Below are 26778 nucleotides of genomic sequence, written 5' to 3' on the forward strand. Positions count from 1 at the left end.
GGAAGCCGGTATACCCGCCGAAACGCCGTGCATTTATCGAGACTTTCCACTCCAGGTAGGTCAATTATGGATCTTCGGATCAACATTATGTCAGCAGCTATTCTCCACCGTGAACTATGTTAAAAACAAACACCGCTCACGCCTCACAGATGGCAGTTTACAGTCCTGCGTAAAGATGAAGGTGACTTCATACAGCCCCGATTTGCACAGAGGTTCAGGACAACCCGTTCTCGCTCCCAAAGCGTAACATTTTACGCTAGGTGACAAATCGTCACCATATTACGTTTTCGGCTACCCACCACGTTCCTAAATGACGACCTCGGAAAAAGAGGAAATATGAGAACCGTCTGGACTGAACCTACACATGTTCGCTCTTTTTCTTCAAATCGCTTAGAAACACGCTATTTAACATCATTAAAGTCCTGGTTAAGGTCAGGAATAAGGTTATGGTCAGGGCTAGGGATAAGGTTAGGTTTAGGGCTGGAATACAGGGCTGGAACGTCTACTACCGCGGGAGCGTCATTGCACTGGATTCCAGCCATAACCCGCCGCGTACCATAAGAACGCCGAAGGTCTCCTTTCGCGTTCCTCAGGAACGCCGCGGGACGTGACAAAACGTCGACATGTTACGCCTCGGGAGTGAGAACGCTCTGTTCAGGAGCAGAAGTCCCACTGTAAACATACCACGGCAGACCCGACGATGTCTCCATGAACATGCTTTTCAGTGTCTCTTTATTGACCACTTTTAACACACGGTTTCTGTACGCATACAGCCCGACACATACCAACACAACAGCATAGATGGTACAGACGTTAAGGCGACAAGGCGTGATTGCGGGTACCGCTTAGGTGCGTCCGCCTCCCCTGCAGCGGCGCTGCAGACCACGCCCCGCCACACACATTAACCAGGTAAAATACATATTTAGGCAGAATTTTGCAAATATCTGTTTTTAATTTTTTTAGCAGCATAGTGCTTTTTTTCCAATTATTTTTTAAAAGCCAGGTCAAGGCTCCAAAAGCCCAAAGGTGATATAAGGGTGGCGGCTCACAACAGTTTTTGTTTGCTACATGGATCATTTTAGTTCAGATGGGCGTCTTTCCTTTTGTTATATTTCTTTAAGAGTTCAAAATGTGTTAATTACATAAATAAAATGTAATTTTCTCTTTCGCACTTCATGGATTTCATAAGCAACAAACCATAGTTGTTCACACAAAGCATAAAGGTAAAAAACAATATATACAGTGTTATCTTGATTTTAGATGTCAAAAAGTATTTGCGGCTCCCAGTGTTTTCCTTTGCGTGGAAACCGGGTCCAAATGGCTCATTGGGTGTTAAAGGTTGCTGACCCCTGCCCCAGACTCATTAAAATGATAAACTTATAGTGTGAAGATCAAGTGATTGGTTCACAGTTCTATAAGGGTTCATTTTTCTACTTTAACACTTTTGAAAAGCTGATACTTGACATTCACTATATGTTAGCAGCAACTTTAGTCCATATTATATATGTTTGGTTTTTCTGCTCCAAGGTATCACAAGAGTTTATTCAACTGGTGTTCCAGCTGAAAGATCTGACTATCTCTCAGCTCAAGACACTTTGGCAAGAAGCTTCTTTCAAGTGCCGCAATGACTGGTCAGTATATCCCAGAAGTTTTATAAATGAGTATCTTTTGGTTGCTCCTTGAGTTCCCTGTCAATCTACCGCCAGTAAAAAATTCTGTAAACATATGAGTATACAGAATCTATAGGCCAGGAACAACACTTTTGATACTGAAAGCTTTATGGTTCCTCTTTTCAGTCCATTTGTGGACTGAGTTCTTTTGTTCTCAGAGACTAGATCAGCAGACCACTAGCCCATGGGAGTCCAGATTGTCTCCACCATGACTATTGCACGTGTCAGTTAATAAAACATATTTCCCTTAACTGCTAGTTGGAGTAAAGCTAAAATAACAGCCAACTTAATTAGACAATATTCTGTGACTGAAATGACCCAGCGGGCCCAAGGACAGGGTCACCTCCTTGTCTATTAAACATATCAAATCTGGCCTTATCACAGTGGATTAATGATTTATTACTCACAAGAGTAACAGAAAGCAATTAGCAAGGAATTGCCAGTAAGGTGCGGCAAGAACAGATAGTGTGCAGTGTGGTTTAGTGCATGACTTCATGGCAATATAATATTATTACAATACTTTACTCAAGATATAATAATTTTGCAATTTTTTGTCATTTTCTGATATGCTGAGTATTGTAATAACATATGTGTGATTTATCACCTTTTTATGCAAATTATGTCCTCAAAGGTCAACTGTGTCCATGTCTGTTTTATATCTAATGAGATCAAATTCAGTTTGTTTGTTTTTACTGCAAAATGAGATGGTTACTAAAACCTTTCATAATTGTTGCTATAAGACACAATCAGTCTAATATCAATCTGTGTACTTTAAGGTTAACGGCCTTCCTGTTCCACAGGAATATAACCAGAAAACAATCCCCTGGCACCCAGCTGTGCTCATTTACAGTCTCATTCAGACTCATGGCAACATGCTGACAATCTGTCTGCATTTAGAAATCAGACAACAATTACAATCACTCTCAGACAACCACTCTGAGAGTGATTGCAGTAACTCCAAGTCCGACTGCAACTATTTGCAGAAAGGTTGCCTCCTATCAGGCGACCTGTGCAATAGCTTTGTAATAAAAAGTGATTCTGAGTGTGCAACACCAACAAGCTCTGGGCAACCATTTACTCACCACCCCGGAATAGGGAACACATTGAGTAGGCAACCACCGATTTTAAATGCAATGAGGTTGCTGCCCTATTTTAATCAGGGCACTCAGGCATTAGCTTGCTCTGAATTAGGAGGTAGCTTTGTCAAGCTAAGTGTTCCCAGTGCTGGATGCTTTGTTTTTGTTTTTTTGGCTGAACAGTTTACTAACTAACATAATCTCAGGATGGCATTGCATGAAATAAGCCATCTTGTTCATAGAATTCTCTGAGTATTTCAAATTATTTGATAAAATATTGATCTTTAGTGTCCCTGTACTGATACAATATCACCACAAAAAATATCACAATACTATGCTGTATTGATTTTTTTTGTCACACTCCTAATTTGTGAAATGTGAAATTTGGAACTTTGTGAGGAAGAATAATAAAAATGATGACCTAAAATATTTTGGTGCCCAGTGAAATGTCCAGTTAGTTATAGCTTAAGTTAAAATAATCAGGTATATATGAGCAGTTTGATACTGATGTTGATTAATTGTTTGGACAGGCAGCCGCTGTTGGATGCACTGCCGGCATGTGGATCTGAAAACTGCATCATATTACTGACTGACCTGATGAGGAACAAAGAGGTGGAAGAAGAGCAGGCTCTCTCTCTCCTTACCACAATAGCCCTCGTCCCTCATCCTTCGTCAAAGATCATCTCCTCCATCAATGTAGGAACCTTCTGATGACACTCATGATGACCTAAGTCTCTCATCAAAACTCACATGAAATAGGTTAGTTACCCAGATGTCTGCTCTTTGTGTTAGGCTTTAACAGAGCTCCCAGAGCTGCGGTCCAAGACTCTGTTGGCTGGATCATCTCTAGTCTATCAGTTGTGCCGGAGGTCTCAAAACTCCTGCACTGAGCTTTCTCAGGTACAGACCTTTATGCAGATCCTTGAGAAAACCCTTCAGGAGGGCTGTGAAGGAGAAGAACCCACTCAGGTGCAAGAGGTATAATGCAGTGACCTAGAACTTCATCTCACTCTCCATTTAATGCACAATGAATTGTGAGAGGATTTACATAAACAATGCCCAATTTGCATTTATTATGTTGCCCACCAGGTTCTTTATGCTTTAAAATCAGTGGGAAACACTGGTGTGTCTGCTTCTGCCTTCATTCCCCTGCTAAGCCGTTGCATGCTGAGCTCCTCAGCAGCCCTGCAGCTTAGGCTTGCTGCAATCCATGCCTTCAGACGCTTTCCCTGCTCAGCTGATGTGAGTTAATTCAGAGTTAATATTTAAGCCAGCAGTTGAATAAAATTGTGCTAAAAGATCATAAGAAACCACCCTTGGTGTTCTTTATGCTCACCATATTCTTAGACAAGCCTTCATGAGCTGTATGGTTAAGTGAGGCGATAATCAATTCCCTGTGAGCTGAGGTGGAGATGACAAGGTGAGGAGGTGAATAGGAGCCGAACGTCAGTACTGACAGAGATTTCCTTCCCTCAGAGGTCTGTGCTGTTGCAGCTGTACAGCTCTTCCCAGGAGGATACTGAGGTCAGAATCGCCGCATACCAGCAGCTCATGCGTTGCTCTGACCTGGATGTGTTTGAAGTGGTGAAGACGACCCTGAGGAGTGAGACTTCCAGTCAAGGTGGGGTTTGTGGAAGAGATGGCCGTAACAGCTTCTGCTATCAGAAATGTTTAATGGTGGAAAACAGGAAAATAGTGAAGTGCTGGACAAACAGCAGAATATTTGGTGGTCACTAAATCTCAGAATATTTCTTAGATATTCTCTGAATATAAATATTAGATCATATTTATCAATTTCCATATATCACATTAATACTGTATTCTTGAAAAAAGCTGTTTCATGTGGGAACCAAAGAATGAAGTTTTCAGCAGTGTGATCTACTCCCATCCCGAAGCAGTAAAGTCTGGGTCTGACCATTAAATGAAGATGCAGGTTAAAGAACTGTGAAGCATCTGTTTCTGAAACCAGAGACTCTGATGCACTTATCTTCCTGCTGAGCTGGACAAGTGGCGAGGGTCACAACTTCTCTTAGAGACAGTTTTCACAGTTCTGTGAAGAAACTGTTACATATAAAAAATAATTTTTGAACATTCTGTCAAAAAACAAAACAAAGTCATTTAGATATAACCCCAAACTCTTGAGTGATGGCACAGATTGAATTCCTTTCTGTGTATCTTAGAGGCGCATGTTTGATTTATGTTTATTTGCTAGGATTTGTTAAGGAATGTAAGGGAATGCAATAATGTTTCAGACTTTTACTCGGCTTGTCTGTGACCTGGCATGTCTTGAGCTCTTCCCTTATTCTATTTCTCTAGTGGGCTCATTCGTGTGGAGTCACCTGACTAATGTCCTGAGGAGCGAGGACCCCGCAAAGCAAGCCCTCATTGAGTCGCTGCCCGACGACATTATCAGCAGAGATTTTGAAGCCGAGTTTTTAAAATATTCCTCCTATTCAGACTATACTGTCTCATCAGGTATTTCAATTTTAAAACTGTAACTCATTTTCATATATCTGCACGATACACTTCAGATTTGGAAGCAAATAAAATGAGGTGCTGAGCAGTGTCACTATACCAGGAGGGTGATAATGCATTTAAAGGTGCACAAATATATGTCTTCTTATATTACTTTATTTTCTTCTTTTGTATTTGTTTTAGCCGTCGGAATCAAGAATGTGGAAACATCTTTAATTTTCTCCCCAAAATCATTTCTACCAAGATCTGCTTCTGCCAACTTGACCGTGTATTTTCATGGCAGAGCCCACAACCTTCTAGAGGTGAGTTTAATGCACATCTTATCTTTTACACTTTATGGTCTTGAAAAGTGATATTTCGAACGACTATATTTTGTTCCCTGACTTTAGGTGGATCTTCATGTTGAAAATGCTGAACCATTTTTAAAGAGCATCTTTGGGCAGCAGCAGACAGAGAGAGAAAACACAGCTCAAAGTGGAAAGCACGAGGCCAGGAGCACAGGGAGAAAGACGGATGATGGGTGTAGAGGAGAAAAAGAGACGTGTTTATCGAGCACGGACAGCTACCTGAACCAGGCCCGAGAAATGGTGAGGTCAAACTGTTAGTTTAGAGGTGTAAGTCATAACGTATGATCTGAGCTTGCTCAGGAAGATTTTTGTCTGAAATCCAAAGATACTCTGTTTATAAAAGCAGACCAATCAACTGTCAAACTCATCCCCTGACCCTTAATCAGTGGCAGGTCTACAGGACACTCTTCATACTCCCCGTACCTCTTTCCAGCTTTCAGTCTGTGTGTTTGCACTTGAAACGTTGTTGGTTGGTCCAACTAAAACATAAAACTTAGCACTAAAAACAAGGAAATTTGTGTTTGGTCGATTATTTCTTTGTTGTACTGATGCTTCTTAGCAATAAATCTTATATCATTGGAAAGCCTGTTTATCTGGCCTTAAATGGCGCCACATTCATAGGAAAACTTACAATTATGGGTTGAGCAACAGAGTCGAGTATGTAAACAGCTTATTCTGCTACTGGCTCTTGTTTATAGTGTTGGATGATTGAAGTATGAAGAAACAAGATATACTAGCAATTTAACAATTTATTCATTTAACAAACACGGGCCTCAGCAGCGTGTGGCCACACACTGCTGTGGTATGGCATCCATCAGCATTTGTCACAGGGCAGCCAGTACATGTCACAGATACAGATACACCACATCCAAGTGCTGTATCCCATAAGTGTTGATGTTGAGCTCAGGACTGCAGACAGGCCATTCCATCCTCTCCACTCCAAAATTCTGCAGGTAGTCTCTGATAAACCAGCTCTGTGATGGGAAGCTTTGTCATCTTGCAGGATAAAGTTCAGTCCCAAACGCTGCACTTACTGGATTGAAAGAGAGCTGTCTGTCTCTAAACCCAGACAGCTTGAGGTTGCCCTATGGCACGGAGCTCTTTGTTCCAAATGTGGCACTAGTTAAGGGGAAATAAACAGGCTCTCCAACAGTATGAGATTTAGCATTAGTACAACAAAGAAATAATCAGCCAAACGCAGATGTCCGTAGTTTTTGTGCTAAACTTAAATATAGAGTCCAATGTAAAAGCTATCAATCATTCTGTAGTCTCCAGAAAAAGTGGAAATAATGAAGTGGTAATTTTAAATGAAATAAGGTGTATTCAGTAAATAAAAAAACAAAACAAAATGCTGGATGGATGGATGGATGATGGATGGATGGATGGATGGATGGATGATGGATGGATAAATGGATGGATGGATGGATGGATGGATGGATGGATGGATGGATGGATGGATTGATGATGGATGATGGATGGATGGATGGATGATGGATGGATGGATGGATTGATGATGGATGGATGGATGGATGGATGGATGGATGGATGGATGGATGGATGGATGGATGGATGGATGGATGGATTGATGATGGATGGATGGATGGATGGATGGATGGATGGATGGATGGATGGATTGATGATGGATGATGGATGGATGGATGGATGGATGGATGGATGGATGGATGATGGATGGATGGATGGATGGATGGATGGATGGATGAATGGATGGATGGATGGATTGATGATGGATGATGGATGGATGGATGGATGGATGGATTGATGATGGATGGATGGATGGATGGATGGATGGATGGATGGATGGATGAATGGATGGATGGATGGATGGATTGATGATGGATGATGGATGGATGGATGATGGATGGATTGATGATGGATGAATGGATGGATGGATGGATGGATGGATGGATGGATGAATGGATGGATGGATAAATGGATGGATGGATGGATGGATTGATGACAGATGGATGGATGGATGGATGGATGGATGGATGGATTGATGACGGATGGATGGATGGATGGATGGATGGATGGATGGATGGATAAATGGATGGATGGATGGATGGATTGATGACAGATGGATGGATGGATGGATGGATGGATTGATGACGGATGGATGGATGGATGGATGGATGGATGGATGGATGGATGGATGGATGGATGGATGGATTGATGATGGATGGATGGATGGATGGATGGATGGATTGATGATGGATGGATGGATGAATACAAAATATGAATATAAAAATTGTAGTATGAGAAAGTAATCACATTCACTGCCGGTGAGTCAGTAGCTCATATCTTTGTTACTTTATGGAGTTTTGGGGTGTTTTTGCAGTTGTCTGGAAGAAAGAAAATGGATGCGAACATGCCCAACTGCTGGGTCGGTGTGAAGGTGTTTGGGAATGAGCTCAGCATGTTCACATGTGAAGATCTCTACAATCAAATCAACCAGGTGTCGCTGAGCATGGCTGGACTGGCTGTCAGACTGCTCAAGGTGGGACCCCTGTTGTCATGTGTTATTACAGTCTGTTATCGCCGACTCTTTACCTCCCGTTATCGCCCTGATTGTCTCTTCCACTCTAACCTTCAGGGTCACGAGGTGCAGCTGAACCACAGATCCATGTTGATGACAGAGGAGCTGGCTTTGCCATCTCTGTCTGGTTTACCCATCAAACTGGGCGTCAACATGACCTCTCTTCTTTCACTGCATCTGAAAGGCAGAGTCAATTACAGGGATTATTCCCATTTCTCCCTGAATGGATACATCAAACCCAAGTACTTAAACGTTACCAAATGTCACATGGGCTCATCTTTCTTCACGGTCTGTTTTTTTTGGTTGTTTGTTTTTTAGTGTGTCAGGTGAAACTTGTCTGTTTGTTCTCAGTGCCTATGTGAGTCTCGCGGCCAGGATGGGGGTTGACGGAGCTCTGGGTCAGGCTGCGGTGGAGTGGGTGGCTGAGCTGAGGAGCTCCACGAATCTGGACGGCAGCATCCAGCTGCAGGAGGGGCAAGATTTCAGGGTCACGCTTAATACACCCGAGGACTTAATGGACATCTTCTCTCTCAGGTACACATTAAAAAATTTCCCCTAATAAATCCCCTGTTTTAATGAACGTGTGTGTTTTTGTGTGTATTTACTTAATCAAAATCCTTGTTAAGCATTAGGAGACAGTTTAGAGAGGGTTGAAGTGTATCGTGTGTATGATGCACTGTAAAATCTGTCAGAATTACAGGATGGACTCAGGATTCCAGCTGATTAATGGCATTACCGTAAAAATTATTTAAAAAACATGAAATACAACTAAAAATTTGTTATAGTTGCTTTGTTAAAATTTAAAGACGGGATTGAGAATGAGTGATGATCTTTTTTTTGTTCTTAGCTCGAGAGTGTTTCAGCTCAGCGGAGACCACAGAGAGGAGATAAAGGGGCCAAAGAGTCGAGTACAGAAGACCACCTGCACACCGAAAACCTGTGAGTTCTACAAAAGCGGTGCACTTTTATACGTGTGTGTGTGTGTGTTTGTGCGTGTGTGTGTAGTTTAATTAAGGAAGTGCACTTCACTCTCCTTTGTTCACAAAATCACAATCATATATTATATGTTTATAAAATTAATCTAAAGTTGTCTGATTCAGTTCATTAACTGCCTTTCTCTGATTATTGTACGTTATAATATTTAGTAAGTAATAGTTATAGTATTATAAGTACATGTCTGGTTCCCTGCAGGGTCCAAGATGGTGGGTTGGCAGCTGTGCTCCAACACCTCTTACCCATCCCTTGCCACAGGTGTTGCTTTCCTCCCCTCTGGACCAGTGCACCTCTCCTTCAGACTGCTGAAGCTGGACAGAGGCCTCCATTACTATCTGCTTGAGGCTGCTTATTCAGTACATCATCAGGTGCCAGACAGCATTAAGATATGCATGTGAAGCCCTTCCACTGAGTTTATTTTATCTGAATAAAGCTGATTTTGTTATTTAGTCTCACAGTGGTTTGTGTTTCAGAGAGGGACCTGGCTTCCCAGGGAGGCCTCCATCCACCTCCTGCTAGCCACTCCTCAGTCCTCCATCCCAAGAGACATGTCTCTGGATCTGGCCTTCAGCCCTCGCAGACTGCTGCTGAAGATCATTCATCCTCTGAAAAGCATCCATATACATGGTCGGCCAGACGAACAAGCTAAGACCACACCCGGTGTTTGGATACATTTATGAAAATGTGTTTTGTCCTGTTTTTTTTGTGTTTTTGTTGCAGGTCAACTTGAGCAAGAGAGGAACACTAAGTCAGCAAAGCTGGAGCTCATGATTGATGGTGTTCATCATTACATCATGGTAAATATTGTTCTCAAGTTTTCAAAAATACATTCGATCAGTTTTATCTTAAATAATTTCCCAGTTCTAAAAACATGTATATCATCCACTGCAGGGTTTGATGGACACCCAGACCTTCCTGTCGGAGCAGAGGACTCGCTACCACCTTGAAGCCAAGATGGCCCCCGATCGACATCCCATGATCCTCTCTGCTAATATAACTCGTGGGCTGGGGGGCAAAACAAGCTTTTCTGCCACTGTGAAAAATGTCTTCAGAGAGCCTGCATCACTGTTGGGTACTTTTATAGTTGTCTCTAAAATCTCTGCTACAATAGACAGTAGACAGCAGAAAACATGCAAGTGATATGTGCTTTTAGTGGCCCTGGAACGCAGGCGGGATGGCAGCAGCAAGCAGTACTCTGTGGAGGCGGAGCTCCTCCTACCTGGTGTAGTCGGCAGCAAGACGCTCGGGGTGATGGAGCAGAGGGGCTCACTGTGGAGCTCTGTGCTCAGGCTCAAGTATGGTTTGGGAGGTGAGGTTTCGTTTGCAGATGGTACAGGACACTTCAAACTGTTTATACCCCAAAACACACAGTCTTTTAAAAACAGGAATATCTACTTTCATCAAAAGTTAACAAATATCGCAGATACGCCGCTTTTTAAAGCTTTGTTTTTATACTGTTTAGATTGATTTGTAATGTGTTTGGTAGCGTTCATGTGCCTGACGTTTTTTCTGCAAACACAATAGCCCAAACAGTTTTGAATGAATTGTGATCAAACTTTGTAGGTGTGCAGAGTGGAGTCATATTAACAATCCATTCAAATTTGGCTAACATCCACCCAAGCCTTCGACGTCAACTCAATGACTTATTGGTCAAAAATTGACAAAAAGCTTCTAACTTACAAACTATGATTCTTACAAGAGTAAGAAAATACCATATAAAGATTTAAAACGTCATGTCACATTTGACCTTTGACCTCTCCATCAAGCTCAATAGATTGATCTCAAGGTCAAAATGATAATAATGCTATATAGAGCTATTTAAAAGCAGGAAGTAGTTCTTATCAATACAATATGTCTGACAGGTCATCACTTTCCTATTTTATTTGGGCTTCCCTGCAGTTGATGCTCGCCACCTCCATCAGGAGTGCTACACATCTCAGAGAGTGAGGAGCGAGAGGGATGCAAACCTCACATACATCATGAGAGCCGATCATGAATTCTACTGCACCAGCACCGCTCCTATTAACCATAAGGTACCCGCAGACACATTTAATTTGAAGCCGCTCTGCTTCATGTATTACAAACAGCATAAGCTGGCGGCGCAAGTTATCTCCGGGTGATTGAAAGCATTCCGGTTGTTTGTGCGTCCTTCTCAGATCCACCTCAGGCATGAGGAAAGCTTGAGCCATGTTAAATCATCTTTGGATATTAGCTACGGCAAACACTGGGATGAGATAAACAACAAACACACGCTTCTCCTGAGCCAGTCTTTCAAAAACCAGTCCACAGAGAATCACACCCACTACACTCTGGAGGTAACCCGACCTGAATTCAGAGCTTCCCGTTCTCTCTGTTAGCCCGGGGGAGGCTTTTTATCCCAGATGACTTCCAAAGCAGCAGATTAATATTTTCTGTGGTCAGAATTAATACGGCTACCTTCCCTTTCCTTAATCTTATTCCAGTTCAATCTCCAGGCACCGGAGAAAAACATGAACTACAGGACTCAGCTGCTACACTCTCACCTGACACAGCAAGGCTCTGAGAGAAGCACTCATTTAAAAATCAATTACAACAATCTGATGCCGCTGGTGGCTGGATTACACTGGAAAAACCCTCCTAAAGATGCCCTGCACAAGATATGGGAGGGTAAAAACAACTCACAGCCATCTTACATTACAGCATGCTTAAGGTCCACTTTCTCTTTTCATATTCCTACGTTATATTTCTTTGATATACTAAATTATTTTTTAAAGTTTGCAGGAAGTTGACTATCAGGATTACTTATTTTTCTTATTATCGTTTAGGATCGTTTAATATGGACACACCATGGCTGTACATTTACACTGCACATAAGTTAAACCAGCTGCAGAGCCAAACGCTGCAGCTGACCTCTGAGCTGACAGCCAGCAAGTGGCTGACCATCCGTAACCTGGTCCTGGAGGGTTTTTACAAGGACAGGGGGAGAGAGAAGGAGGCCCGATTGGAGCTCTACACGTCAGCAATCACCTACATCCAAGTAAGGAGAGAATAAAGTGCTCTGCCTGAATATCACCATTTAGTTATTAATCAAATAAAAATAGATTTTTGAATTTGTGGGTTAAAAAAAGTGTTCAAGGCGACGCTTAAATAAAATCACTTCCACACTGGAGTGAAGTAATTATAAAGATAAAAAAAAAATATTGTGTGTTTATGAAAACTCCACCTTTAAAAACACACGCCTCTTCCTCTGCCCTGCCTCAGGCGTGGGGCTGGGGTTTGCTGGGGAAGCGGAGTGTGAAGGCCTCGTGCTCCTTGAGCTCGCTGTGGACTCCTCCCCTCCAAGGAGACATTTCTCTGGAGGCCTCTAAATTCAGCCACACCCTGCAAATGGCCTCCACCTATGGCAAGCAAAATGTAACCCTCGCTGCTGCCCTGACCGCTGCTGATAAGGTGGGTGGAGACGCTGGGCTGCTTTTGTGGTTTGGGCGTGTTAAATGTGTGTTTAATTATAGAATGAAGCCATCATATTGTGTTGATTGTAAAAGTCTGAGATCACAACAAGCATGAGAGATAACCCGTAACCACCAACTGTATTTAAAAGGCCAAAATCGCACATTTTGATAGCGTAGGGCCTGAAAAGGTTAAAGGTTGTGCTGTAGTAACAAATCTGCCCTTTCATTTGGATGTGATGAAGAATTTGAAAAAGAGGCAAGGGATTCTGAAGATGACCTACACAAATCCAAAGAGTCTACCCACTGAAGTGGAGCTCGAGGGAGTAGTAGAGGAGCTGAAGAACGACAAAAGGATGTATAAGAAAACTGCCATGCTCCAGCTCAGGTCTGTGCCGTAACTTACAGATTACAGATATTTTGAGAAATGACCGCAAGAACATTGCTGACTTTAATAGTCTCCTTCTTGCACAGACAGCCCTTCCAGACCTTTCCTCCAACTCTCCTCCTCCGGGAGACTTTCACCGTCGACCTCCTCAATGGCCTCTACGTCCTAGAGTCCAAAGCTGGTTTCAGTGACAACAGAGAGGTCGTCCACACCCTGACCCTGGGCTACCGACCACCGAGCCCTTTTGTAAGTGCTGTGTAAGCTAATAATTCACCTGGGCATTTGAAAGAGTGAAGTGGGCGGTAAACAGTGATCCTCATCTTTAAATGTGATCTCATATGTAGGTTTGTTCTGCACTCATCCACCCTTTCAGCGCCGACGCTATTCCATCAGACTCGGAAATCTGTGTGACCGTAACCAGCAACCAGGTAACCTGCCAACCTTTAAAGGAAAAAAACAAGATCTAACATAGAGGGTAATCAGCTGAACCCCAAGAGAAGGCCCATTGTCTGTGACTCCAATGGGTCCATCACTGCAAGCGCTCCACACTTTAGCATAATTGGTAAATCAAGATCTGAAATGATGAGTGAAAGATTATGTGACATTTAAATTTTTCTGTCATGTGACTGTAACTGGCAATGTGAAATTTTTGCAAACACTTGATTAAGATAACTTTAGAAAGAGAACAAGAGAGCATATTACTCCCATAGTAGCCTCTCTTCATTGGCTCCCTCTTAAATCCAGAAATTGGCTTAAAATCCTCTCCTCACATAAAAGGTCTCAAATAATCAGGCCCATCTTAAAGACCTCATAGTACCACGTAACCTCAACAAAGCACTTTGTTCTCAGACTGTTGGCTGACTTGTTGTTCATAGGATATTTTAAAAGTATCCTAGCCCCTTTAGGCGCCTCTTCTATAGAGCCAGCTCTCAGTTTGGATTCGTGACACAGACGCTGTCTCTGCTTTTAAGATTAGGCTTAAAAGGTTCCTTTTTGATCTGCCTCTGAATCCTTGATTTGTTGTGCTGCAGTCTGAGACTATTGAGCATTTCTTTTTTCACTCACTATGTTTTTAAATCCCTCTTTACGTTTAATTATTAGTTACTATTAATCTCTGGGTCTCTTCAATGATGTATGTGTTGTTCTCGCTCTCTCAGCAGTCTTTTTCCCCCCTCACCCTCAGCTGCCCCTCCCTGAGGTTTCTTACTGTTAAAAGGGAGTTTTTCCTTCCCACTCTCTCCCCATATGCTTGGTCATAAGGAGTCATCTTATTGTTGGGGTTTTCTTTCTAATACTGTAGTGTTTACCTCACAATATAAAACACCTTGAGGTAACTGTTATTGTGATTTGGCGCTGTATGAATAAACTGAACTGAACTGATTGTATTTGGTATTTTTTAACTTTATCCAGTATCTTTTGAAACACAAGTGCCTGAAATATATAAGTTTGGCAATTGTGCCAAGAATAGTGTAGATGGATAATAGTGGAACATACTGGCAACATTGACGTATTAGATGTTGTTTCGGTTTTGTGCACTCTTCTTCAGAACCAGAGAAATATACAAGGGAGGTTACGAGTTGGAAGCAAGGAGAGACTGACTTTCTCAGGGCAGCTTCAGCTGAACCCTACGCATTCAACTCACCAAGCAATAAAAGTTAAAGGCAACTTTTTCCATCAGCTCCAGGTAAGCGGGCTTCGCTCTATCCTCAGAAAAGTGTTTAGGTTAAAGAGCCGCGTTTATGTGCATGATGCACTGGATGGTGACCGCAGTCAGCAGTGCAGTAAATGATGTACGTCTGCTGCTGACAGTGAACGGTGTGGTTTACAGTAACGAGGCCAAAGTTATGACCGGTTAATCTGTTATTGCTTTTACAGCTGCAGCTCCCCTCCTCTGCTTTAATAGAGGGAGATGTACTTTGGACCCCAAAAAGCAACAATGACTTTGATTACCAGGCCAAAGGGAAACTAAGAATAGAGCGGCAAGAGTGCCAGGTGAGTAAAGCAAACACCTTGTGCATTTGATGAGCCGACATTTTTTAATTAATTTCTGGTTTCTAAGGCTTTCGTGTTTGTTTTTGAAATTCCTGTCAGCTTTCTGTGCAGCTGAATGGAACATCAGGCAGAGTTGGTCTGTATTCATCTCTTCGTCATCCCTTCAAATCAAAGATTCCCAAAACATTGGAGGTGGGCTGATTTGCATTATTTTTCCTTTAGCGTTCTAAAAATACACATGTTAAGATCTTGCAAAAAATTCAGGTTATGTGAAACATTTTCATTTTGGGGTATTAGTTCAGTCGATGTACTGTTTGACCTGTCAATATGAAGGCGTCTGCAGACATGTCCATGGTGACTGGCAAAGGGAGCAGCTCGGTGCATGTGAGGGCTGACGGGAAGGACAAGCTGAAGCTGAATGCGGACATGTCCCACTACATGCAGACGGGAGACAGAGCTGTAGGGCTGAGGCTGAACTTATCCCAGAGCCTGCTACCTACAGCCACGGATCTACATGTAAACATAGCAGGGAACGTGTCCTCAGACAGGTTTGTCTGTTATGTTATTTTAAAAAAGCCTTTAGTCTAGTCCTCAGTCACACAGTAACTAACTCTAAAAAAACCTGCTTTCTCTTATGGACCTTTGACCTCTTTTCCATGATCATCTTCCTCCTGTCTCCTCCAGTGTCTTTCTACGTGGCTCCTTCACACAGGGAATGCAGGCTCTGCTGGCCCAGCTCAAGGGGTCTTTAAAACACTCACAGGGGATCCAGATGGCTGTGACAGGGGACTTGAGGCACACGGTGACCAGCCTAGATTTCTTGCCTCCAGTCCTCGGGTTGGATGGAGCATTGGGGCAGTCTGACAGTTTAATCGAAGGTAGACCATAACTTGTGTCCTTTACTTTAAACTTGCCTTTGCCTGTAAAGCGTCACAAATGACGTGTAATGCATGCGTGTTGTTGCAGGACAGCTGAGAGTTAGATTGATGGAGACAGTGTACAGCGTGGAGCTGCGACACCAGCGAGATCCCGGAGCAGCTTTGGAAGGAGACGATGAAGAAGGGATGATGGAAAAGAGGTCCCACAGGACCCACGACTGGCTGTGTGTTTGGTCCGGGGAGGAGCATTTGTGTGTGAATGCAAGCCATCAGCAGGGGAATCAAGGCACAGGAGAGGTCTACACACGACTTTCTCACTCTTTCCATGTGCTGAGAGCCACAGGTGATCATTGCAATAGCCAAAGAATACATACGCAGCACTTTCTACACATGTATATATGTCCCTGTCTGTGAGTTTCCCTTGTCTTCTGAGTACAGGTGTACCTCCTAACAGTAGTCTTGAGGCTAAATGGGCCCAGGAAGGTGATGGATTATCAGTCCTGGGAGAGCTGCAGGTTGGACTTGAACGTCTTAGAGCGGAGTTTCATGGAGGCAGGACAGACCACACCAACCCCCAGTGGGTATTCTCCTCTAGGCTGCAGCACCAAGTCGAAGCCCTGCTTAAAAGAGGCCTGACACCCTCCTTTGAGGCTAAAGCGCATTACCAGGTGCAGGACTGTCCTTTATTTTTTAATTCTTGCCAAGAGCATAAAGTAGTCGGGAAGCAATTGCATTAATAAGTTCTCTTTCTCAGGATATACGGTGTATAGCTGTAGGCTGCTTTCCTTTATTCTTATATTTATTTTTCTCTCTCTTAGTCAGAAACAGAAGGACTGGACACAGGCTTGGTCCTTTACATGGAAGATGTGAGAGTTGCTGACATCCTTTTAAAAGTTGTATCAATAAATACAACACCTATTTTGGTAGTGTCTCTATGGCAACAGATGATGCTGCTCCAAGGACTCGTACCCACTTCCTTACAGGTATATTTATTTAACACCGTTTACACATGTACACTCACAGAATCGGGCTATCACTGTAAAAGGAAAACTGTGATTACTTCTTTGTACCTACCCATGATCTTTAAATATGTGAGCATCCAAAAGGTCGATGATCTATGAATCTATATTCAGAGAAAGATTACAGATACAATCATTTAAATTAATCTCAAAATGGATAAATGCAAAAAGGACACAGATATGGATCTGTGATCTTCACTTACATTGTTAGTTCCCTAAGATAAACAGGACCAGCTATCTGTCCATTTTCTTAACAGCTTGTCCGTGTTAGAGTAATGAAGGTGTTGGGGTGGAGCACATGCCTGATGGGTCACCGGGCCATTACAGGTTACTATAAAGAGAGAGACAGTCACAGCTAAGCCAAGTTTAGACTCACCGATTAACCCGACATGCAAATCTCCCGCTAAACGCTGCACCTCCGCTCGCTGTGTGACAACAGCACTTCTCCAGAAGCTTTTGAACCCATTAGTTCTTATTTGTTCCATGAATGAAAAAAGGTACAGTAAAACAAATCTTTGACGTGCCAGCAGACAGTTTTTGTTTCCACAGGAAAGAGCCAGACTGGCTGTCTGTAGCCCTTGTGCTGAGCTGCGCAGATGCTAGATGTATCTTTATGTGTGGAAGGATGAAAGATTGAAGGATTTTCTAGCCTCACTCTCAAAAACAAAGAGTGATTTTTTTTTTAATCAAATGGCAAATATTGTTGTATACAAGGCAAAAGTTTATTCTGTTACAACTAAGAGCACTCAGTGATCATTAGTGTCTTAAAAAACACAGAAATGCTGTTCAACACTAAACATATGTGTTCCATAACAAGGGCTCAGATTATTATGTTATGGCACTGCAATATTTTTATGTGGCTGGTCTAAAGTTCAGTGATTCCTCTTCCATCTCCTCCTTGAAACAAAAAACAAACTTTGCCAACGGGGGTTTTGTTTTCACAGATGAACTGCACAGGGGACGTCACCACAGACAGGCTCTCCGCTCACTGCTATGGAAATGTGGCAGACAGCCCGGTGGAGGTACGAGCCTTTCGCTCCTATAGACCACACAACAGGCTCTGCTATGGCCTCTCGCTTGCTCACTTAAGGCTTAGTGCTCATGCTAAAGCCTGTTACAGTTCCAGTGGCCGAAAGGAGCTCAGAGCTAACCTCACTCATTCTTCTGTGCTCTTACTTACATATTTGGGGGTTCCCACCACATCTGGTGTTAGGTTCCTCCTCCGGCCTGGCCCTGAGAGGTGGGTCCTGGGGATGGGGATAGTGGTCAGTCTGTGGAGAGCAGATTTGAATGTGGGACTGAGGTTGGAGAGACCTGGGCAGTATTGCTGGCACGGGCTTCTTGAGTATGGAACCCACAGTGCTACTCAAAAGGCTAGAGTGACAGGACGGATGAGCCTAGAAAGGTGGTGCCACATCTTGGGAGATGTTCGTGTAGTATGGGACTCTCTGAGATCCAGTCTAGTCGTGTCCCTTCGATGCACGGGGGTGGGGCGGCTGGTCTGGAGGCAGGTTAAAAGCATAGAGGGGGGTAGATCGCATAAAGCCTCTTTAACTGTGCATGCACAGGGAGGAAAAGATGGACTCAGAGGATCTCTGAGCCTTCAAAACCAGCATGACTTCCTCCAAGGCCTCTTGTCTGTATCCCTAAAGAACCATAAAGCTGAGCTGGGTTGGAGACTCCAGCACCAATGGGCCTACCTTGGAACAATCATCCCAAACAGATTGGACTGTCATGGCTCAGGTGAGCTTCTTGATACCTCCCTTGCTGGAAGCGCTCGAATCTCTGTCAACACCCGCTCTGCACAGATGAGGATCACTGCTGCCTGGGAGCCCTTCACCTCTTTCAGAGCTGTACTTCAGCAAAACCTGCTAGCTACTGCTCGTGTACCACAGGAGCTCACTGTTAGCATGGCGACCTCAGCAAGGCAAGCCCAGTTTGAGGTGGAAAGTGACGTGTGCTCCATGCTTCTCCTGACCAGTCAACACAGAGGGGGAACGAGCAGGAGGAGAGGGTGGATGCTTTTTGCCCGAGAGCGATGTGTCTTACTAAAGGTTAGAGAGGAAACAAGGAGCAGTTGAAGGAAACTTGTTTCCCACCTGAAGGAAAGCAAAAGAAACATCTTCACTTTGGAGATGACTCTTTGTTTTCCACTGCAGTGTGAGCTGCATTGAAAACACCAACAATGAATAAAAAAGCTCAGTGGCTTCAATGAATGGTAACTTTCTAAGGACTGGTCACTCACAGGGCAACATAAAGCTTTAGCTGTGAAAGTTAAATCTACCCCCATAAAATATGTTGCAGATATTTATAGTCCTCTTGGGATCTATTTTTGATTTGATCAATTTAACCTTTCCTCTAATGCTACCATCAACTGAAAAATAAAATGTAAAATTAGAGAAAAGGTGTATCCATGGGTACAATCATAGAGCAGTATATCCTGTGTATCCATTTAAAAAAACTGAAATTCCTATAGAATATAGTAAATTAAAAAAAAGACTTTTCTGTCATTTAATTTTGTAATCATTACTTAATTACATTTGGTGTGTCATGAATAGCCACTGGGAAGGCCTTATCAGCAATGATACGGATGTAAAACTTATAAAAACACAGTTAAAAGTCTGAATATCTGCCTTCCTTCACATTTTCCAAAGCTGTCCAGTGTGGCGGGATTGGAGTATTTGCCAGGCCGATTCTGGCCCCTCCGTCTTATGTTTGACACCCGTGGTCTAATCCTCTAGATATGACGTCCACCCTTCAATTAAACTCTGAGAGGCTTGCTGTACTTACACTGGGCTAATGAAATCCAGCAGATATCTGCCTTTTAGCTGAAATATTAAACCACCTAATCAAAACTTTGATGCAGCAAAGTATTTGCTCTTCTCAGTTCTGTGTCCATTTGAATATATTTAGGCTACATTGTTGGACTGAGATTTTAGGACTTTGCATACACCTCCTTGTATAATTCACATTTTTTTGTTATTAAATATTTGAACTGAAGGATTTCTATAAATGTAATCTTTTATTCCCTCCTCTGTAGGCTCTCCTGCCTCCACAGACCTCATTCAACGTCTCCATCACTCAGTCTGGCTGTTCCACAGATCTCAGCACTGTCCTGCAGGCTGAAGGAGCACAGAAAGGCAGTCTAAACCTGTCTCTAACTTGTGATCCTCAGCTTAGTCTCCGGGCATCTGTACAGCACTCAATTGAGCCAATAAAGAAGCTGCAATTTCCTACCCACGGAGAGCTATACCTAAACGTCTCAACTGCCCTTCTGCCTGGTGTGGAGGTCGGCCTGGAGGTCGGACGTTGTTTCTTTAGGGGTAACGTAGGGAAAGTCAAGGCTTCACAGACAGAGACTGAGCAGACTTCTTACACTGTTAATGTGAGCAGCTTCTGTCCTCTGCAGGTGAGTAAATCTGTCAGTTGTGTTTAATACAGCTCGTGGAAACCTAAACCAATATGTTGAAGTTGTTGAATCTCGCTGTCACCTTGTGGTGATACATACATACATGTTTCTTTCATCACAGTTAGAAGAACTGGAATTTCCTCTGTAACTCACTCATGTTTATGTTAATGTAGTCTCCATTGAAATACAGTTTCCAGCCCATTAGAAGATCAAACGCGAGCTTGTCATAGCAGCAGAGCAGAACAACTCCACTGATACAGCTACAAGCTTGTAAAGCTATAAAAACATTTTGAAGGGTATTCGTCTCTCAGAAGTAATGATTATGCTCCACCTGTGTTTGTGCCTTAGGGAATGAAACTCCCTGTGTCCCTGGCTCTGCGGGGCTTCCTCAAGGTTATTCCTTGCCAGCTGACTCTGTCCGCCTCTGTGAAGGCGGATAATCAGAACCTCTCTCTAGACATGAGCCAGTCCTGCAGGAGTCCAAACCTCTCTGGGGCCCTTACTCACTCCTTTCTCTGGCTGAGTGGTCAGGGTCTACCACAGATCATTTCTATGGATGCTAGTGCTCCTGAAGGCCCTGAACAGCCTGGAAGTCTCTTCATCAAAGTTGGGACGTGTCACATTAGAGCCACTCAAGTTGTGGAAACCAGAGGACGAACAGAGTGGCTACTGGCTCTGGAGTCTATGTGCCCTCTGTTACAGGTTGGATCTTTTGAATGATTAATAAATCATTTTTGGATTTTGAAAGCTGCATGAATTGCTTGTTTTTGATTTTTCTATCAATACAGTCAAAGACATATTAGAGAAAAAAGGAGTTTGACTGTTGCTCACAATGATTTTTTATTCATTAAAGGCTAATATAAATGGGTCAGTACAGCAGGATCCTCGGGGTATCTGGACACTCATGCTGGGCACTGATATGGAGGGCAGAAGGGGTTTTCTGAGGCTTAATGCAAGGGCCTGGCCAGAGCTCAGTGTGGATGGTGAACTCAGCCATGACCTTCCTGCTCTCAGAGATGTGCCTAGAAACAGCAGACTGAGACTAAGCACCAGGTCAGGAAAACTACGATTTGACGCCGAAGCCCTCGTTCAGATGGAGGAGTGTGCCGTCACAGCCAGTGGAGCTGTGATGTCCCAGCTGGGCCTGCAGGGGTCGCTGATGTATCACAACAACTGTACAATGATTCAGGTACATACTTAATGATGCACATAGAAAAGTATTACTCATCAGATCTTTAATTACTTCCTGTTTGTTTTTTATAGGAGTTAGGCAGTCCAGACAGGATGCAGGCCTCTGGGTCCCTGGTTGTGTCCTCAACATCTGCTGAATCCCAGCTCTCAATGGCGATCGACAACGCCAGGTTGCAAACTTTAGTGTTGATCAATAAAACCAAGGTGTGGGAATATGTCATAGAAATTCAGGAAGTCTCAGAAAGTTCATGGGACATAAAGATGTCTAATTACTTTTTCTTATGTTGAAGGACGAAAATGAAGCGACTCTTAATCTAAACCACTCTGTGCCCCTGTTGAAGAAGCTGGGTCTCCCGCTAAACGCTGCAGTGACAATGAATTCTGGGAGTCACAGGAATGGTTCACACTTTTACACATTCAACAGCAGTGCAGGAAATCAAATGGTGAGTCCAGAATGAACGCACAAAAACTGTTATTCAGGTGAAATCAAGGACAGCCATAGTGGCTCAAAGCTGCCAAAGACCCAACATATAGATTAATATACCTTTACTCGAAACATAAATAATATAAAACATATATATGGAGACAAAAACAACAGATTAAAGAAAATCAGAGAGCTCAGATGTTTATCTGTGTGTGGTGCTCAGGTGTTAGTGGAAGACAAATGATGAATTAAAATGTGGTATTTCTTTGAATTTTTATAAAAAGTGTTGCTGTTCACATTCTGAATTCTCTGCAGGTAAGTCATGCTGTGTCTGTGGCAAAGACGTCTGACACAGTGAGAGTAAACAGTCATTTTAGACACACAGTGAATTGTCTGAAGAAGCTGGGAGTCTCCGTCAACAACAGCATCCAGGTAGGAGACTAAAAAGGATACATGACCGTATATCACGGCACCTGATTTAACCGAGATGAGCGTGCACTAAACCCTGGATGGTGACTGTGTCCAGGTGGAGTTTGGTTCTGCTGAGGGGAAAGGCATGAGCTTACAGTCCCAGTTTGGTGGTCAGCTGGCAGGACTGAGGCTTAAGATGAAAAATGTTCCCATGACCAAAGAAATAAGAGGAACCATGTGGCACAGCTGGTCATGGCTACACGACAGAGGCCTGCCATCTAATATAGAGGTACCTACCTAATGGTTCTACATACAGACACAATGTTAACCAGAATCAGAACATCCTATTAATTCATGAGATGAATGACAAAAACAAGTTGCTTTCTTCTTTTACTTTCTTCTCTGCTAGGGTCTTTGCTCCATCCAAGGAACCTTCTCTCAGCATCGGTCCAGGGCTCAGCTCACTGTGGAGGGACACAAGCTGCTCACATCTGGCTTGAATTTCAGTGGCACCAATGGACATTTGTCTGTTCTCCTCTCCTACTCTCCTCCAGCTTTCAATCAAACAAGAACTCAATGCCATCTGGACGCCGTCCTCACTGCTCAGTTCAAAGGTCAGACAAAAAGTCGGGTTTAACGTTGTTCTTTTACTTTAGTCATCTATTTTATTTTAATCTTCATCCCAGTTTCATAATTTCATGCACTTCTTGCTTCGTATTTTCCCCGTTTGGCTGCTGACCGCTTTTGTCTTAAATCCTATCCATGAAGTGCAATACTGCACAGTGACCAGCAGATGTCAATCTTTTACTTCATAAATTGTTTTATGGCCGTACCTCCTCTCCTGCAGGAGCAAAAAGATGCTTTGGCTAAATGTTATTCTCATGAAGGTGTGAGGACTCAACCCTGAGGCAGTGATGCTCTGATATCTTCCGCAGGTCCTCTGAGGAGCGCCTTATTAGACATTCGAAGCCAGGATTGGAGGGTCAGAGCGGTGGGGGATGTTGGTGGTTGGGGCACACATGGAGGAACTAAGGAGGCCAGAATCACACTGAAACAGACAGTACAGGGACAAGCCACTCCTGCTTTTCAGGTAAGGTCAGCACGCACCTTTAATCCCAACATCTTCGTTCTTCTGTGCTCGCAGTCTACTCTCATATTGTTATCGCTGAATGTTGTTGCAGGTGGAGGCCTGGGGAAGACTTACTGAGTCACAGCTGAGGTGCTCCATGGCTGTAAACCCTGAACTCAGCACCTCACTTGCACTCATTGTCCAGGGACACCATGTCCCTCATAGGTACTGTTAATACACATCAGTCACTCACTAATTAAAAAAAAATATTGTAAGTTGTCTTTGTGCACATTGTGCACACACTGAAAGTGATAGATGTCCTTTTGTTTAGCAAGGACCTGATGGTGAAGGTGGTCCAGAATATCCCCACAATGCTGGTCTACCTGCCTTCTCAGATCAATGTCCGAACGCAGGCGAGTTTTTCAGTTCTCAGAGGAGCTCCTTTTGCATTTAACTGGAGCTCAAATAGACACACACTCTGCAAAACACAATCTGTGCATCACTGTCCAAATCCTCTGTCAAATTACAAATGCACTGCTTTTGTTTGGCTATCCTTCTTCTCTCTTTCCGCCTCCAGTTGAACCACTCTCAGTCCACTGTGGTGGGATTGGTGGAGGTGATGTCAGGCAGGAGGAAGCTGTGGGCTGTTGGAGAGCTGGCAGCGATAGAGAGCGGATACAGGCAACTTCTAGAGGTCAAAAACTCGTACCCACAGGTATTTCTGAGCTTAAATGCCTCTTCACTAGGAATACAGTGTGTGCACAAGTTTACTTAAGAGTTTTATCAAGTCACTGGTTACAGACACTTTTCACTGGCAGTGATGGATGGTTGTGCTAGAGGGTTATCATATATTTGCGTCCTATTGTTTATAGACAATAATAATAAAAATAATAATGCAATGGCCTCTACGTTATCAGTGGATGCATTTCGCCTGATTTTGGGAACCATTAAAAAATAAAACTAATGAAAAAATTGACTTTCTGGGTCAAAATCTGAATGTTGTTTCAGTCCACACCCTCAACATGAACCCTCATGTGGAACATGAATGTTCCACATCCTAAATATGATTTGTTGTGTAGTTGAAGCCACTCCCCAGGACTGCTGCAGTGAGGACAGTGTACGAGGCTCGGAAATGGAGCTACCAAGTTCAGCAAGCTGCTGTGTGGGGAAGCCAGGAGTTCAGCTTGTCTGGTCTGTACTCTGCTCCACCAGCACTGGAGATGGGAAACCAGACAATCAGGGGTAACATTTAGTTTTTCAGCAATGCTTGATCTTCGTTGTTTTATCTGCAAAGGCCACGTTAGAACTTAAAGGGGAAAAAGTAAAAGATAAATCATGAAGCTAACTTAAGATGCTGAGTCTTTCTCTCGTCCCTGATGTTAGTTCAGATCACCTGCATCCCCCGTTTGACTAATTTGGATGTGAAGCTGGAGCGTTCGCTAAATGCAGGACTGGATAGTGTTTTGCTGGACTGGATGAGGCATGGACAACTGGAGCAGGTCAGACTGTACAAGCTGTGTCATTACGCGAAAAACGAAATTAAAACAACGTTGATTTCTCTCTGCTATTAGCTTTCCTTCCTCTTTAAACTCTAAAACTGTAACATAACCAAATGGAAATGTGTATGAAATGTATATGGTTATGACAGTAAAACACAGATCATTCAGGCATTAATAAACTGGATTTCTTTTCTGCATTATGGGGTCGTCTAAAGGTCAGAGTTCTGAGCTCGTGGAGTCGCTCGGAGGACATAAATACAACCAAACTGGAGCTGAAACATCCATTCACCTCTGCGCTCAGACACCTGTCGCTGCACACACTGACGCAAAGCTCACGCAGAGACCGACGCAGCAGCCACCAGGTACAACCGGAGCTTCACACAGTTGTCTTATATTTCGTCTGCGATATTGATTTCAATTCAATTTATTTTTATTTAGATAGCGCTGAATAACATAAACAGTCACCTCAAGGTGCTTTATAGTTTAAGGTAAAGACCCCACAATAATAGAGCGAAACCCCCATCATACAACCCCCTATGAGCAAATAATTGGCAACAGTGGGAAGAAAAAACTCCTTTTTAACAAAAACCTCCAGTAGAACCAGGGTGAAGGAGGGGCAGCAAACTGCTGCGACCAGTTAGGAGTGAGGGGAGAAAGACGGGACAGAAAACAAACTGTGGAAGAGAATCAGAGGTCAATAAAATGATGGATAAACACATAGACAGAATTGCAGTTACCCCTTCAGACTACAGATAAAAGATTTTTACCTAAAGTACTAATAAATGCCAATAAATGTATAAAAACTAACAATGATAGGGGTATAATGTTTGTGTGTGTGTGTGTGTGGGGGGGGTATCTGTATACAGGCCCATTTGTCATGGGACGGTGTGGTCCCTGTCAACGTTTCTCTCAGCCTGAACAAACAGTGGCAAACCAACTCCAGCAGGGGGCAGGCATGCGCTCTGTTTACAGCCCAACAGGTTGGTAAATACTCCGCAAACCTCTCATGAGTCACCAGTCATGTGTGCAGAATAGTCAGGAAGTTTGTGCAGCATCAACTTACTTAATGTGTGTGTGTGTGTGTGTGTGTGTGTGTGTGTGTGTGTGTGTGTGTGTGTGTGTGTGTGTGTGTGTGTGTGTGTGTGTGTGTACGTGCACAGATGGCCGTGTCATCTGTAAAAGGATGTGTCTCAATGGCACATGAGGGGAACTCATTTTTCCAAAATGCAGAATTAAGATGGGACAGCAGGAGCCTGAAGCAAGGCATAAAGTACCAGGTAGTCAGTTTTATGCGCTGAAAGACGTTGACCTTATATGATAAAAGATCAATAAGAACATCTGTTTATGTTTTCTTGATGTTTCCAGAAAGCTCACCGGGGAATGCACAGCCTTCAGGTTAACGTTGGCCTGGACAGAGTCTCTCCAGCTCCCTGTCCCTCACACACACTACTGGCCAAAGTTCAAACCAACCTCAGGGACCGCTTAGAGCACATTGTGCTGCTGGGCCTCTGTCCTCTACAGCCTGTGAGTCCACACATCAGTTCTCACTGCTTTCTTTCTTTCCTCTTCATATTTGGAGACATTATAAATTGTTAAGAATAAGACTTGATGCGGCGATACTGCCGCACCTCATCACTTCTTGTGTTAAACTGGCCGTCTTTGGTCTCGTCGGGTCAAACAGTTTTGTGTTGAGCACTATATATATTCTTTGTTTCCCTTGAATGACCTGCAGAGTTTTTCACTTTCCTCATCTCCTTTCTTGAGCTCTTGTTAATTATCTCTTTGCCTCTCAGACTCTGTCGTGGTCAGGATCCCACAGAGTGAACTCAGGCGAGGAGCTGCTTTACACTCAGTCCCAGCTGGCAGTGACAGGGCGACCGTACCACTGCAGCTTCACCCTCGCCCTTACCAACTCCTCCACTCTTCACGGGACCAACATGTCTCTGTTCTCTGAG

The 26778-nt window shown here is 43.3% G+C and overlaps 1 protein-coding gene across 2 annotated transcripts in view; it reads left to right on the forward strand.

Moving 5' to 3' along the window:
* Nucleotides 1–26778, forward strand: part of apoltp (apolipoprotein lipid transfer particle homolog) — a 41888-nt gene that overhangs the window by 2978 nt on the left and 12132 nt on the right. For both annotated transcript variants that reach the window (XM_085389113.1, XM_085389114.1), the window contains exons 9-61: nucleotides 1528–1631; nucleotides 3277–3442; nucleotides 3539–3724; nucleotides 3836–3988; nucleotides 4223–4367; nucleotides 5063–5221; nucleotides 5405–5523; nucleotides 5611–5808; nucleotides 7925–8083; nucleotides 8180–8364; nucleotides 8474–8656; nucleotides 8970–9061; nucleotides 9314–9483; nucleotides 9589–9742; nucleotides 9836–9912; nucleotides 10007–10187; nucleotides 10269–10424; nucleotides 11015–11148; nucleotides 11272–11430; nucleotides 11578–11761; nucleotides 11920–12131; nucleotides 12356–12544; nucleotides 12789–12931; nucleotides 13018–13177; nucleotides 13276–13359; nucleotides 14478–14615; nucleotides 14807–14923; nucleotides 15023–15115; nucleotides 15257–15471; nucleotides 15608–15801; nucleotides 15890–16144; nucleotides 16240–16469; nucleotides 16620–16784; nucleotides 17765–17842; nucleotides 19861–20229; nucleotides 20578–20931; nucleotides 21083–21418; nucleotides 21493–21624; nucleotides 21711–21863; nucleotides 22160–22276; nucleotides 22371–22544; nucleotides 22665–22869; nucleotides 23191–23345; nucleotides 23437–23549; nucleotides 23656–23737; nucleotides 23902–24039; nucleotides 24404–24566; nucleotides 24708–24823; nucleotides 25039–25185; nucleotides 25690–25803; nucleotides 25984–26100; nucleotides 26189–26347; nucleotides 26617–26778. In XM_085389113.1, coding sequence (XP_085245239.1) covers nucleotides 1528–1631; nucleotides 3277–3442; nucleotides 3539–3724; nucleotides 3836–3988; nucleotides 4223–4367; nucleotides 5063–5221; nucleotides 5405–5523; nucleotides 5611–5808; nucleotides 7925–8083; nucleotides 8180–8364; nucleotides 8474–8656; nucleotides 8970–9061; nucleotides 9314–9483; nucleotides 9589–9742; nucleotides 9836–9912; nucleotides 10007–10187; nucleotides 10269–10424; nucleotides 11015–11148; nucleotides 11272–11430; nucleotides 11578–11761; nucleotides 11920–12131; nucleotides 12356–12544; nucleotides 12789–12931; nucleotides 13018–13177; nucleotides 13276–13359; nucleotides 14478–14615; nucleotides 14807–14923; nucleotides 15023–15115; nucleotides 15257–15471; nucleotides 15608–15801; nucleotides 15890–16144; nucleotides 16240–16469; nucleotides 16620–16784; nucleotides 17765–17842; nucleotides 19861–20229; nucleotides 20578–20931; nucleotides 21083–21418; nucleotides 21493–21624; nucleotides 21711–21863; nucleotides 22160–22276; nucleotides 22371–22544; nucleotides 22665–22869; nucleotides 23191–23345; nucleotides 23437–23549; nucleotides 23656–23737; nucleotides 23902–24039; nucleotides 24404–24566; nucleotides 24708–24823; nucleotides 25039–25185; nucleotides 25690–25803; nucleotides 25984–26100; nucleotides 26189–26347; nucleotides 26617–26778 — 8643 coding nt within the window. The remainder of the gene's footprint in view (nucleotides 1–1527; nucleotides 1632–3276; nucleotides 3443–3538; nucleotides 3725–3835; nucleotides 3989–4222; nucleotides 4368–5062; nucleotides 5222–5404; nucleotides 5524–5610; nucleotides 5809–7924; nucleotides 8084–8179; nucleotides 8365–8473; nucleotides 8657–8969; nucleotides 9062–9313; nucleotides 9484–9588; nucleotides 9743–9835; nucleotides 9913–10006; nucleotides 10188–10268; nucleotides 10425–11014; nucleotides 11149–11271; nucleotides 11431–11577; nucleotides 11762–11919; nucleotides 12132–12355; nucleotides 12545–12788; nucleotides 12932–13017; nucleotides 13178–13275; nucleotides 13360–14477; nucleotides 14616–14806; nucleotides 14924–15022; nucleotides 15116–15256; nucleotides 15472–15607; nucleotides 15802–15889; nucleotides 16145–16239; nucleotides 16470–16619; nucleotides 16785–17764; nucleotides 17843–19860; nucleotides 20230–20577; nucleotides 20932–21082; nucleotides 21419–21492; nucleotides 21625–21710; nucleotides 21864–22159; nucleotides 22277–22370; nucleotides 22545–22664; nucleotides 22870–23190; nucleotides 23346–23436; nucleotides 23550–23655; nucleotides 23738–23901; nucleotides 24040–24403; nucleotides 24567–24707; nucleotides 24824–25038; nucleotides 25186–25689; nucleotides 25804–25983; nucleotides 26101–26188; nucleotides 26348–26616) is intronic.

The sequence above is a fragment of the Rhamphochromis longiceps genome, linkage group LG18 (assembly GCF_057381845.1).
Source record: "Rhamphochromis longiceps isolate RC_006_pf linkage group LG18, R_longiceps_female_GT1.1, whole genome shotgun sequence".
NCBI classification, from domain to species: Eukaryota; Metazoa; Chordata; class Actinopteri; order Cichliformes; family Cichlidae; genus Rhamphochromis; species Rhamphochromis longiceps.